Source organism: Phyllostomus hastatus, unplaced genomic scaffold, assembly GCF_019186645.2.
Source record: "Phyllostomus hastatus isolate PE091 unplaced genomic scaffold, TTU_PhHast_1.1 phas_contig_40, whole genome shotgun sequence".
In the NCBI taxonomy this organism is placed as follows: Eukaryota; Metazoa; Chordata; class Mammalia; order Chiroptera; family Phyllostomidae; genus Phyllostomus; species Phyllostomus hastatus.
This window is the reverse complement of record NW_025333872.1, coordinates 51052621-51065157: the sequence shown is the minus strand read 5'-3', so window position 1 is coordinate 51065157 and position 12537 is coordinate 51052621. Positions and strand designations below refer to the sequence as shown.

Below are 12537 nucleotides of genomic sequence, written 5' to 3'. Positions count from 1 at the left end.
CAACTTGTCAGTCTGTACACTTGCTGAATCCCTCAAGGAAAACCATACATTTAAGCATTTCCTGCTCTACAACTTGATTTTTTAAATTACCTATTATGTTCAGTCTCATAGGACATATATCCTTTGTATTCTGATTGTGGCTTTATAGCTCTGTTCTTGAGGTATAGACATATTTTCTTCTTTTAATTTCCTTATTTGGATGATCACAAGTGTGTATAATAGGATTTTTTTACTATCACATTTGTTTAAATATTAATAACATTAATGTAGCATTTAGTGTATCACCAAAAATATTAAGTTTCACCCACAAGATCTTTAACATTTATTTTTAGTAAGTACATGCCATTAGTCATGTTTTAAAGAACTCTTGATATATTAACTTTTGACATTATAACTTTTAATTCAGAGTGCATGTGGAAACTGTTAGTATGCTGCATTATTTTTCTAATGCAGAGTAGGTTATAAATTCAATCATTGTAATAGGTTTATAAAACTTACTTAGAAAGTAAGATATATAAGACACTTTTTTTCACAGTAGCAAAATGTAGTAGTCTTAATGTAGATGGGATTATCTTATTTTACAATTTTGAGATGCTTTCCTTTTTGAGACTTATAAAAGTCACTATACAGAGGACTTATTTCATGTGATTGAGAGTTTAAATGACTTATTCAAAATCATGTAATGAAATAGTGATAAATGTCTGCAAATTGTGAAGATTTGACTTAAAATGAATTTAGAAAGCTAATTTCCCATCTTAATGCTATGCTTAATTCCTTCCTTGCTCTGTATTAGATCTTAGAATTTGATAACTTGCACTGTGCTACTTCAGAATATGAACCAAGTCTCATTCTTCATTGTCTTCCTAGCCCAGTAGCAGTTCCTGGAACCTAGTAGGTCCTCAATACAGCAATGTGTATTGATGTGGATTGCTTTCAAAGACAGTCATATCAGTTCTTTTAAGGCTACAGTGAGCCAAGATACTACTACTTGGAGAGATTTAATTAAGCACAGAAGGTAATCCTGTTGGAAGAAAAATTTTCCTGAGTTCACCAAACCACAGATTCAGATTGTAGCTTTCAAACATTGAGCTTTGATTGACCTGGTTCCTCTTAGTGGTTTGGCCTTTTTCCATTTTTTTTAAACCTGTATTTCCATGAAATGGTGGACCATACCTTTTTTTTAATTTGCCTTGGTCATCTTCTTACTGTACCCTTAGCTAATGCTAACAAATTTTCTTTCATGTATAATAAGTAGTCACATATGTATAACTTAACACAGTAAAGCCTATTACATTGAGGATAGTAGTATTTAATATGTAAAGAATATCTTTATTTTATTATTATGTTTACTAAATGCTAATTAGTATTAAAAATTATATTTATTGAAATTATATAAATAATTCAAAATTATAACATCAAATATTTAGTTTCTGATGTTACATGTAAGAATTTCTAACATTAAATTATTTAGTCTATGGGAAGAAAATATCTGCTGACTTTTCTTAAGCTACTGTTTAATGTCATTTAGATATTGTGACTTTAACAGACTCCTTAAAATATACTAATTAACGCTCCAGCTTTTAAAAAATGAGTTTTTAGAGCATTGCATTACCTTATGTTTTGGTGAGGAAGAAATGGTTTTAATAAAGGTTTAATGTATAAAACATGATGTTTTAAATTTACTTCATAGACAATTGCAAAAAAATTTTAGGAGAAAATGCTAAACCCAATTATGGTTGTCAAGTCACTATTCAGTCTGAACAAGAAAAGCAATTGATAAAACAATATCGCCGAGAAGAAAAAAAGAATGCTAGACGGGAGAAAAAGACTGGAGAAGATGGTGAAGTTTCAGAAGGACTTATGTGCTTTGATCCTAAGGAATTGCGGATACAAAGGTAATACTAGCCAGAAGCTGAAAAAATACTTGTTTTGTAATTGCTACTTTTGGTATCAATTTTGGTATCATTTTTTAGTTTAATTTTAATAATCTATATTATTCTTCCAGTCACATTCTCTTACAAGAATAGAATTTTGTTATATGAAAACCTCATTTTCTGGGATAAGAAAGCTATTTTAGGTGCTTTGCGCACACATCCCATTAGATAAATATTTATGAAGCCTACACGAATTTGAGTTTTTATTTTTTTCTAGCGTAATGAATACTTTTTCCCATGTTATTATTTAGAAGTAGAAAAGAGGAAAATTAAATGAAAGCCTTATTGCACTTGGCTTTTAAATATTGAAACCCATGTTTAAAAAAGAATTTATAAACATCTTGGGACTGTGACAAACAAAATTATAAACCTGGTGTTACCTAAAAATGTGTTGACTCCTGTGTGATTGATTACATAGAACTTTTCAGGATTGCTAATATCTTCTTTTGTATAGTTTTATTTACTGTCTTTTATAATAAAAAGCTACCTCAAATATTTATTATAGTGATCTTTTTTAGTGTGCTTTTCATTACAAGACAGAAATTTCTGATGTTGCCTGTTGTTTTCCTTTTTGCAGAGAGCAGGCACTCCTGAATGCTAGAAGTGTTCCAATTCTGAGCAGGCAGAGGGACATGGACTTTGAAAAAATACGTTATCCCCATGTTTATGATTCCCAGGCTGAGGCCATGAGAACATCAGCATTCATTGCTGGTGCAAAGGTATGAAATTGGTGTATGATCGCTTTTGGATAGCACGTCTATTGTGAGGAAATGACAGAAATTTTCCCAGTTTCCTTCGTTACTTTAGTAGTAGTTGACTATGCTGTGCTAAATTGTATTTTAAAAAACTGGGGGAAATGAAATAATGCAGTGTATGTGAAGTTTTTGATACATAGTAGGTATTTAAAATATACTTGTTCTCTCATTCATTACATATGCAGCTTGTATGTTTGAATTTTAACAGATGAGCTGCTTTTTGACTGAACTTACTGTATATTTTCCTACCTCCTTAAGTACATTTGTCATCCAGAATACCATCTAATTAATACATAGTTCAAGATTCATCAACATAATATGGTTAATTTGTTATATGAGATACTTGATACATGAATGCTTTGTGTGTGTGTAGGGTTTTTGTTTGTTTGTTTGTTTAGGCTTCCTTTCCTTTAAATGAGCTAAATTTAATTTTTAGTGCTATGTGGTAAAACCAGTAGTGTCCCCCTTCCCTCTCACTAACTAAAGAATATCATAGGGCATTTTTTAAATTGTTGTTGGATTTTAACTTTAATAGATGATTTTGCCAGAAGAAATTCAAAGAGAGAATAACAAGATGTATGAAGAAGTCAAGATTCCCCACAGTGAGCCAATGCCAATTGGCTTTGAGGAAAAACCAGTTTATATCCAAGACTTAGATGAGGTGAGATGATCATTTTATAGAGTTGATGTTTTTGTGCTTGCTGTGTTTGTGAATGGATTTGTATTAGAAAAATTATTCTTAAGTAATTTTTCTAAAATTATTTAGATAGTACAATGAAGAGACATGCAGTTAAATAATACAGTAAAGAAACATGCAGTTGGTTACTAAAGGTATATAGTAGGGGAACTTAAATTTAAAAAAATACATACATACATATATTTCTTTATGTCTACACACATACTTATGTATATTTATGTGTATATAATTCTGTAATTTCATGTATATTTTGGTTATTTCAGTAATATTTGGTTTAACCTGTACTGACTCAAGTAAAATGTTTTAAAGGCGTTATGTATCATAAACATAAAATATGTTTTATATTATATTAGTGTATTAACATATCAAATGGTCAGCCTACAATAAAATAAAATATTATTTGAGGAAGGGGGAGCTAAATTCTAAATTATTTTCTTTTATTTATTTTACTTCAACTTTTAAATTTTAAATAACTTCAGACCTATGGAAAAGTTGTGTAAATGGTATTATCCACATACCCTTTGTCTCAATTTACTGTTTGTTAAAGTCTTGCCATACTTGTTTTATCTCAAAATAAAATATTTTAGTTCATTATATAAAGTATATATATATAAAAGTTTAGTTTATATATATAAAGTATACATATTATTTAAAGTTAGTCTTTTCTGTCAGCAAAGTGAAGTTGCTTTATTTTTGAGTCATACAGAGTCATTCAGAAATATCAAATAATATAGCCAAACAAAAAGAGCAGCATAAAGTATAACCACAGCCAACCACGATGAACTCCATTCTCTCTGTATATGTGTGCGTGTGCATTTTGTTTTACAAAAATGAATTATATAATATGTATTGTTTTTCTGTTTGTATATGTACTTACATATGTCTTTCTATGTCAGTGTATATACATATTTAGCATTGTTTACCACACAGTATTCCATTTTATGCCTTTATTACAGTTATTTATTATTATAATTTTAAGTTGTATTCTACAATAAGTTTTTATAGTGGACTGATACTATGATTCAACCTGTATTAGTGGGTTTCAATCTGGACATTAGAATTACCTGTAGAACTTTTTCAAAATCCAAATGGTTTGGCCCTTATTTAGTCATAGCTTATTAGAAGGGGCCAAGATATCTATATTTTTGAGGATGATTTTTGAAGTTCTGTAGGTGTTTTGTAATGCAGCCAAGGATGAGAGCCTGAAGAATTAAATAATTATATACATAATTCTTTTTAAACCTTACCAGTCATTATAAGCATTATTGTTATGAAGGTTTATTTCATTCTCTATATTTAATACTAAATTTTTTTTATGTGAAAGCACTGCCATTCGTTGTCTGTATAATCAATGAGTCAGGGTATTTATTTTCTCCTGCTTATTTCTAAATAAACTTTCATTTTTATTTTGATTATAGAAGTAGAAGAGTTTTTGAATAGGTTAATTCCATCTGCAACCGTAATACCTCTTCGCCATGTAACCTGATACATTTACAGGTTCTACAGAGTAGTGTCTAGACATCATTGGGGATCATTCATTGTTCTGCCTCCCACATGTGATGTGGATGACCAGAGTTTAACGTCACCTGTTGAAGGACATCTGTATTGTTTACAGGTTGAGGATATCATGAATTGTGTAAGTCCACTCAGGCTGTCATAACAAAAGACCACAGACTGGGTGGCTCGAACAGTGAAAATTTGATTTTTTCACAGTGGAAGCTAAAAGTCCCTGATCAAAGTCCTGACAGATTTGGTTTCTGGTGAGGACTCCCTCTGGCTTGAGGACAGCTGCTTTCCTGCTGTGTCCCTAGGGCCAAACGTTGCCTTTTTTCACTGTAAGAGCAGATACAGGTGTTTGGTGTCACTTCCTCTTTTTATAAAGGACACTGGCCCTATTGGTTTAGGGCCTCACCCAGATGGCCTCATTTAACCTTGGTTTCTTCCGTACAGGTACAGTCTCCAAATATAGTCACACTGGGGTTAAGGCTTAAGTTGCAAATTTTGGGGGGGGACTTAAGTTCTCTGGGATAAGTGTCCAGCAATATAAGTACTGTGTCATATTGTAGTTGCCTGTTTTCAAAAAAACTACCAAACCTATAGACAGAATAACTATAAATGGAGTAACATTTTATATTCCCACCAACAGTCTAGTGTGAACTAGTTACTCCACATACTCCCTAGAATTTGGTGTTGTCAATTTTTAAAATTTTTATTTTTGCCACTTTAATTTACATTTTAATATACATTATTTATATTTTAACCATTCTGTTAGTGTGTAGAGATTCTCATTGTGGTTTTAATTTGCACTTCCAGAGGAATAGTAATAATTGGGGAATAATACATACAAATACCGTGTGTTAAGTACATAAGTAAACTATTTGATGCTATATCACTTCAGATAATGATCCCGCCAGATGTCATAAGTTGTGAATAGTACTATTGACCTCAGGAGAAAACATAGGTGTTAATAGAATGTTAGTTTAGTAGATGCTTCTGTTAACTTGGATCTTTTTAATACAAGGTAGAAAAGTACCAGGGAAAGTGCTATTGAGGATATCTTTCTCTTTTCCCTGAGATTCTTAATTACAGGTTATTCCTAACAGCCCTATGGAACTATAGATAAAATGCTTTTATATCTTTTCCCTGACCAAATGTCACATTGGATAAATTTATCCTGCCTTCTTAAATTACTTCTATAATTTCATTAAAAAGAAAACCAGAATTTAAAATTATAAAATGATGTACAGAATGCTGTTAAATGGGTTTGTACTTTCTTGGAAAGGTAATAATGTAAAGAAAAAATTAGATGGAGCTCTGTATTAGTCAGTACTCATTCATTTGGAAGTTAGAGAAGTCAAAATCAAAGCAAGCTTTAGCAAAGGAGGCAATTTATTGACTTTTCTAACTGGAGTGTCCTGGAGTAAAACTATCTATGTACCCAGCTGGATAGATAGGTTCATATGATATCATCAGAACTTTTCCTCTGTCTTTGTCTCTTTCTTTCCTTCTCCATCTGTCTTTTCCCTTTTCCTTCCTCATTATCTCTTCCTCCCTCTCCATTACCCCCATTACTGCCCCTTTCTATTTCTTTGGTACTTTCATCCCTGACTCCCAAATAGACTTTCTTCCTGTAGCCAGGGAAAAATGTATGACCAGAACTCCAAACATATCTGCTTCCCCATACCCTAATCCTAAAAGTTGAGAGGGTTTTCTCCACAAGTTCTGCCAGAAAAAAGTCTCCTGGGATTAACTCTGATTTTCTGACTTTGATCGCCAGTTCATTTCTGAACCTACTTCTTTCCCAGTGGTGGGATTGTGGAGCTCTTACTGACTGTGCCTGCTGTCTTGTGTATCCTCATTGGCAGCCCCTCATGAGCCTGCAGGAGTCAAGGAGGAATTTCCCAAAAGAAAGGTGGATGCTGTTACTACCTTAAAATGGAGAATAAGAAAGTTGCTAAGCAGGCAGAGCTATGTCTTCGATATTTTGAGTAAGAGAGTCAGGTTTGCTTTTTGTTGGTGTTAAATAAGTTGATTTCTGTTTGTTTTCATATTTGGAGGTATGTTCTTAAAATAGCCAATAGAGTGTTATTCAGCAAAAGTGGAGTACTGACCCAAGTGTAATATTTGGTTTGGAAAAGTAATATAAAAAGATACACATAATGTTTCATTGAGAAGTTATGAAAGTTGAGTCATGTAAAATGTGAATGTACAGAGTGACCCCACCTTCTTGAACCCCATGCTTACAGGTTAGGTTCTGGGGAAAATTACAAAAAGGATATTATCCCTGCTCTTCAGTTACTCAGTGCAGTGTGTCTGCTCCTCACCACATCCGTGGAAATAACTGATACAGTGGGGTATATTGTGAAGATGGTGTGGCAGCTCAGAGAAGGCAGACTAATGAATTCACAGAGGTTTTCACTAGAGTTGAATGTGAGGGCATAGAATTTTGCCAGGCAGGCAGAGGGCAGTGGGGTGAATCTTAGGCAAAGGATGTACCATGAAGCAGTATGTGACCTTCTGGAAAGAAATGTTTCAATGTTGTTAGCATGTATGATGTAAGTGGACACTGGCAGCAAGTTGGTCTGAAAAGAGACTGAGTTTACACACGAAGCGCTTTGAAAATCAGGCTAAGAGGTTTAGACTCAATACTGTGAGAAATAATTTTTTCTTAAAAATAGAGTAAATTGCCATGGCTGGTGTGGCTCTGTGGATTGAGGGCCGGCCTGCGAACCAAAGGATCTCCAGTTCAGTTCCCAGTCTCGGGCGCATGCCAGGGTTGCAGGCCAGGTCCCCAGTAGGGGGTGTGTGAGAGGCAATCACACATTGATGTTTCGCTCCCTCTCTTCCTCCCTTCCCCTCTCTAAAAATAAATAAAATCTTTAAAGAAAAAGAGCCTGAAAGGGACTTAAAAAATGGAGTAAATTATGCATTTTTTTCACTTAGAAGGATTGCCCTGGTTGCAATGCAAATGCTAAAGTAGAGAGCAGAGCTGCTGCAGGAGTTCAAGAGAGAAATGCTACAAGCGTGAATTAAGAAAGTGGCCACCTATATGAAAAGTGGGACAATGAAGAATAATTTAGCTACTAATATATGTAAGATATGATGACATTAAATAGAGGGGATGAGGTGGAGAAAGACTCCATAATGACATCCAAGGCAACATGGATGAGTGAGAGTACCATTTACTAAGATGAGGAGTAAGAGAAACAGAAAATGTTGTGCATGTTAAGCTCAGGAGGCAGCGCACCTGTTTGGTTTAGAGCACGGCCTCCGAATCCAGGCTGGCAGTTTGACTTGACTCTGATCTAGTGTTTCATTTGTAAAATTGGGAGAATAGCAGTTACCTCATAGTTTTATTATGAGGATTAAATTAGTTAATATATGTGAAGTGCTTTGAAGAGTGTTTGTTAGTTACTTAATACATTTTAGCTAACATGTTAGCTTAAAGTGACGAGTGTAATGATGAAAACTCACACTATGAGATCAGAGTGTGGATAAAATAAAAAGACTTTTGATTACTTTGGAAATTATATTTGCTAAATAAATTACTTCTGTGTTCATTTATGCTATTCAGCTATTCTTTCATTCCAAACATATGTGCAGTACTATTGGATTCTACCAAACAAGATCAGGAAGACCTATTTATCATAGTCACTATATAAAGACATCTAGTAGTTTGTAATTAATTGGTAGAAACTAAAGAAACCAGTTATTGCAATTATGGACATCTTCAGTTTTCTCAAGATTGAGAGTTTAGAAAAAGTCTAATAGAATCAGAAAAAAAAATGTTACTTTTCCTTTGGTTTTACTTTGTCCTCTGAACCTGAGGATCCTATAGTTAAAGGGTTTATTGATACAGTTTGATTCTATCTGATTATGAAGACAAGAAAACTAAAGGAGAGTCTAGAAAAATACTTCAGAGTATGGATCTTTTTAATGAGCTCAACCTGAACAGGATGAAGTGTTGCTAAAACCTGAACTTGCTCTCAAGTGAAAAGCCTTTTTCTGAAACATCCCACAGGTTGCTTATTACACTGTCAAGCATATCATCAGTTCATCAGGATCAGGGCCTTGAACCACTCACTGTCTTTTTAAGAGGTGGTACTAAGAAATAACAGCAAATATAAGTTTAAAGCCGGAAAGTGAGTTTACAATCTTTTTCACATGAATAAAGATCTTAGCAAAGATTTCACAGACTTCATGAGAAGTGAAACAATATAGCACAAATTAAATTTCTAATTATTTTAACAAAGTCTAATTTCCCTTGATACATTCCTAGCAATTGGAAACATGAAAATTCTAATTCTTTTTGCTGATCTATTTGTTTGTCACATTTTTCAATATTTATTACCAGGGGAACAAACAAATGAGTAACAAATAAGTAAATGTAGACTATTTTCTCTCTCTTATAAGCCCCATAGTACATTATTCTTTTTTTCCTGTGCAGTCTTTTAAAGATATATAAATAATAACAAAAAGCAGGTTTTTTATATTTGTGTACCTGTCTGATACCCTTTATGCCTTTTGGTAAATCTAGGTTTCCATCTGGTATTCACTTTTTGTAGTACAGGTCTGTTTATGATAAATTCTTTCAGCTTTGTATGTCTGAAAATGTCTTCATTTTGTCTTTGTTCTTGAAAGATAGGTATTCCACTTGATACAGAATTCTAACTTGACAGTTTTTCCTCCAGCACTTACAGATGTAGCTGTATTGTATCCCTTTTTTAAATCTTTATTTATTGATTTGAGAGGGAGAAACATTGATTTGTTGTTCCACTTATTTATGTATCCATTGGTTGATTCTAGTATGCATCCTGACTGGGAATCAGATCCGAAATCTCGGCATATTGGGGTGATGCTCTAACCAACTGAGCTGCCTAGCCAGGACTTTATTGTTGCTTACATTGTTTCTGATAAGAAGTATGCTCTCCTTCCTATTTTCCTTCTCTTTGTAATATGTCTTTTATTTTTCTGATTGATTTTTGAGGTTTTCTCCTTATCACTGGTTTTAGGCAGTTTGATTATGATGTGACTTTGTATTAGCTTTCTGTTATTGTATAAGAAATTACCAAAAATTTAGTGGTTCTTAAAATGTCCATTTATTATCTCATAGTTCTGGAGGTTCGATTTGGGTGGGCTTGACTGTGTTCTCTGTTCAGGGCTTCTCAAGGGCAAAAGCATGATGTTGGACATGCCGAACTCTTATCTGGAAACTCTGGGGAAGGATTCCTTTCCAGGCTTGTTCAGGTTGGTGGCCAAATCCATTTCCTTGCAGTTATAGAACTGAGGTTGCTATTTCTGTGCTGTTGGTCATTCTTAGCTTCTAAAGACTACGGCATTGAATTCCTGTGTGTGTATGTTTTTATTGTTCAATTATAGCTGTCTCAATTTTACCCACATTGCTCTTCTCCACCCCACTGCCCTCCTGTGCTTTAAATCTGATTTTTTTCCCCTTGCAGCTGAAAACCTCCCTGGCTTTAAAAGATTCATATGATTAGGTCAGAGTCACCCAGACAATCCCCTATGTGTAAAGGTCAACGGTTTCATATAGTATAACCTAATCCAGTGAGTAAATCCACTGTATTCAAAGTTCTGAGGTTTATGCAGGCTGTTTATACAGTGGAGTTGGTAGTATGGATTAGGAAGGAAATATTGACAGCCAATTCAGTTCTGTCTATCACTGCTATGATGTGATTTTCTCGTGTGTGTGTGTGCGCGCATGTGCGCGAGCGCATGCATGCTTGACATTGGTTAAGCATCTTGGGTCTGTGGTTTATAGTTTTCGTCAGATGTGGGAGATTACCAACCATCCTTTTCTATAAAATAAAGAATTTTATTTTCCCTTCCCCCATTTCAGGAACTCTCTGAAGGAGGCTAATAATTCCATTTCAAGATAAGTCATTTTCCAAGGAAGGAAAAGTCCTGTTCTCACAATGACAAATTATTGGAAAAGTGAGATATATTAAGCGTTCTGAAGTTGTCACACAGCTTATTGATGTTCTTTCAACATTTTTCTTTTTTTTTACTTCATGTTTCATTTTGGGTAGTTTGTATTACCTTGTCTTCGACTTCACTCATCTTTCTTCTGCAGTGTCTAAAATATTACTAATCCCATCCAGTGTACTTTTTAATCTCATTCATTGTAGCTTAATCTCTAGAAGTTTTATTTGGGTTCTTTTAATTTCTTCAGTGTCTCTAATTATGCAGTATAATTATATGCAGTCTCTAATTATTTGTATAGCTGAGGGGTCAGTAAAGAGGCAGATGGTAATTATTTTAGGTTTTGTAGGCCGCTTAGGGTCTCTCCTTCATAGTAATCATTGTCTTCCTTTTTGGTGAAATACCCTTTCAAAATGTGATAATCATTCTTAGCTTATAGGCCATAAAAAATTAAAATAAAATAAAATAAAATAAAAATAGACTTCTAGCCAGTTTTGGCCCTTGGGCTGGCCCTTGCTCTAGCTTCTTGAAGAGTCTTTCATTTGTAGTATTTCTGGATTGATGTTAATTGATGAATTTTTCTTATTTTTATTTTTATTTTTTATTTTTTGTTTTTTATAGTAGTATACTTTATCATTCTTGATCAACTACCAGACATTGTGATTTTATGTGTTGAATATTGGATATTTTTGTATTCTTGTAAATATTCTTGAATTTTTTTCTGGGACATACTTAAAATACTTTGGATCAGTTTGAGCTTTTCAAATCTCACTTTTAAAATTTCCTAAATAGATCAGAGCAGCATTTAGTGTAAATCTAAGGTCTAATTTTACCCCTCTACTGAGGAAAAGTTCTTCCAAGTACTCTAATTCCCAGTTAATTTAGAAGTTTTCCACTATGGCTCATGAGAACAGGAACTATTCCAGACCCTGCATAGTAAGGTTTGGGTTTTCTTCCTCTAATCTATTCATAGAGTCCTTTCTCCTGCCTTCGGTAGTTTTCTCATATGCTGTGCTGTTCAGTAGTCACTTGGAGACTGGAGGGAGACTCTCTGCAGATCTCTGGCGCTATCAACCCTCTCCCCCCACCCCCGTCCCCAATCTCTTTCTCTCCCTCTCTCTCATATCTCCCCCAAATGGAGAAATTCAACTTTAAGGGAATAAAGTAGGACATGAAGCTAATGGAGATAAGAATTATTTTTCCATCAAAGCTCACAGTATCCTATGTTTTAACAGAACTTGCAGTATTTATCTGTGGATTTTATTTTCTTTTTAAACTAAAAGCGGCAGATAATTCTGGAAATTGGAAATCACAGCAAGTTAAAAGATTTGTTTTCCTACCTCTTTCTGAAGGAGATTAATAACCAATTGCATCCCAAGATAAGTCATTGTCCAATGAAGGAAAAAATCATGTGTTCACAGTTACAAATTATTGGAGAAGTAAGGTCTTAATATGACAAAAAAAATAAAAAAGTTGACCCCACCCCCCTTTTCTCACTCTGCCTACAGTAGCAGTTCGCATTGGCCCCTCCCAGCATCTGCCACAGAAAACTTTGACAGTGCATGGAGATGTTTTTGGTTGTCACAACCAGGAGGATGCTAGTGGCATCTAGTAAATAGAAACAAGGATGCTGCTGAACATTCTACAGTGCACATAACAGCCTCTCACAACAAAGAATTCCCCAAATGTCAGTAATGCCAAGATTGAGAAC

General features: G+C 34.0%; 1 protein-coding gene across 1 annotated transcript in view; it reads left to right on the top strand.

The window, feature by feature from the left end:
- Positions 1–12537, top strand: part of ASCC3 (activating signal cointegrator 1 complex subunit 3) — a 307023-nt gene that overhangs the window by 63622 nt on the left and 230864 nt on the right. Inside the window, exons 6-8 of the mRNA XM_045843194.1 lie at positions 1691–1895; positions 2512–2653; positions 3225–3350. Coding sequence (XP_045699150.1) covers positions 1691–1895; positions 2512–2653; positions 3225–3350 — 473 coding nt within the window. The remainder of the gene's footprint in view (positions 1–1690; positions 1896–2511; positions 2654–3224; positions 3351–12537) is intronic.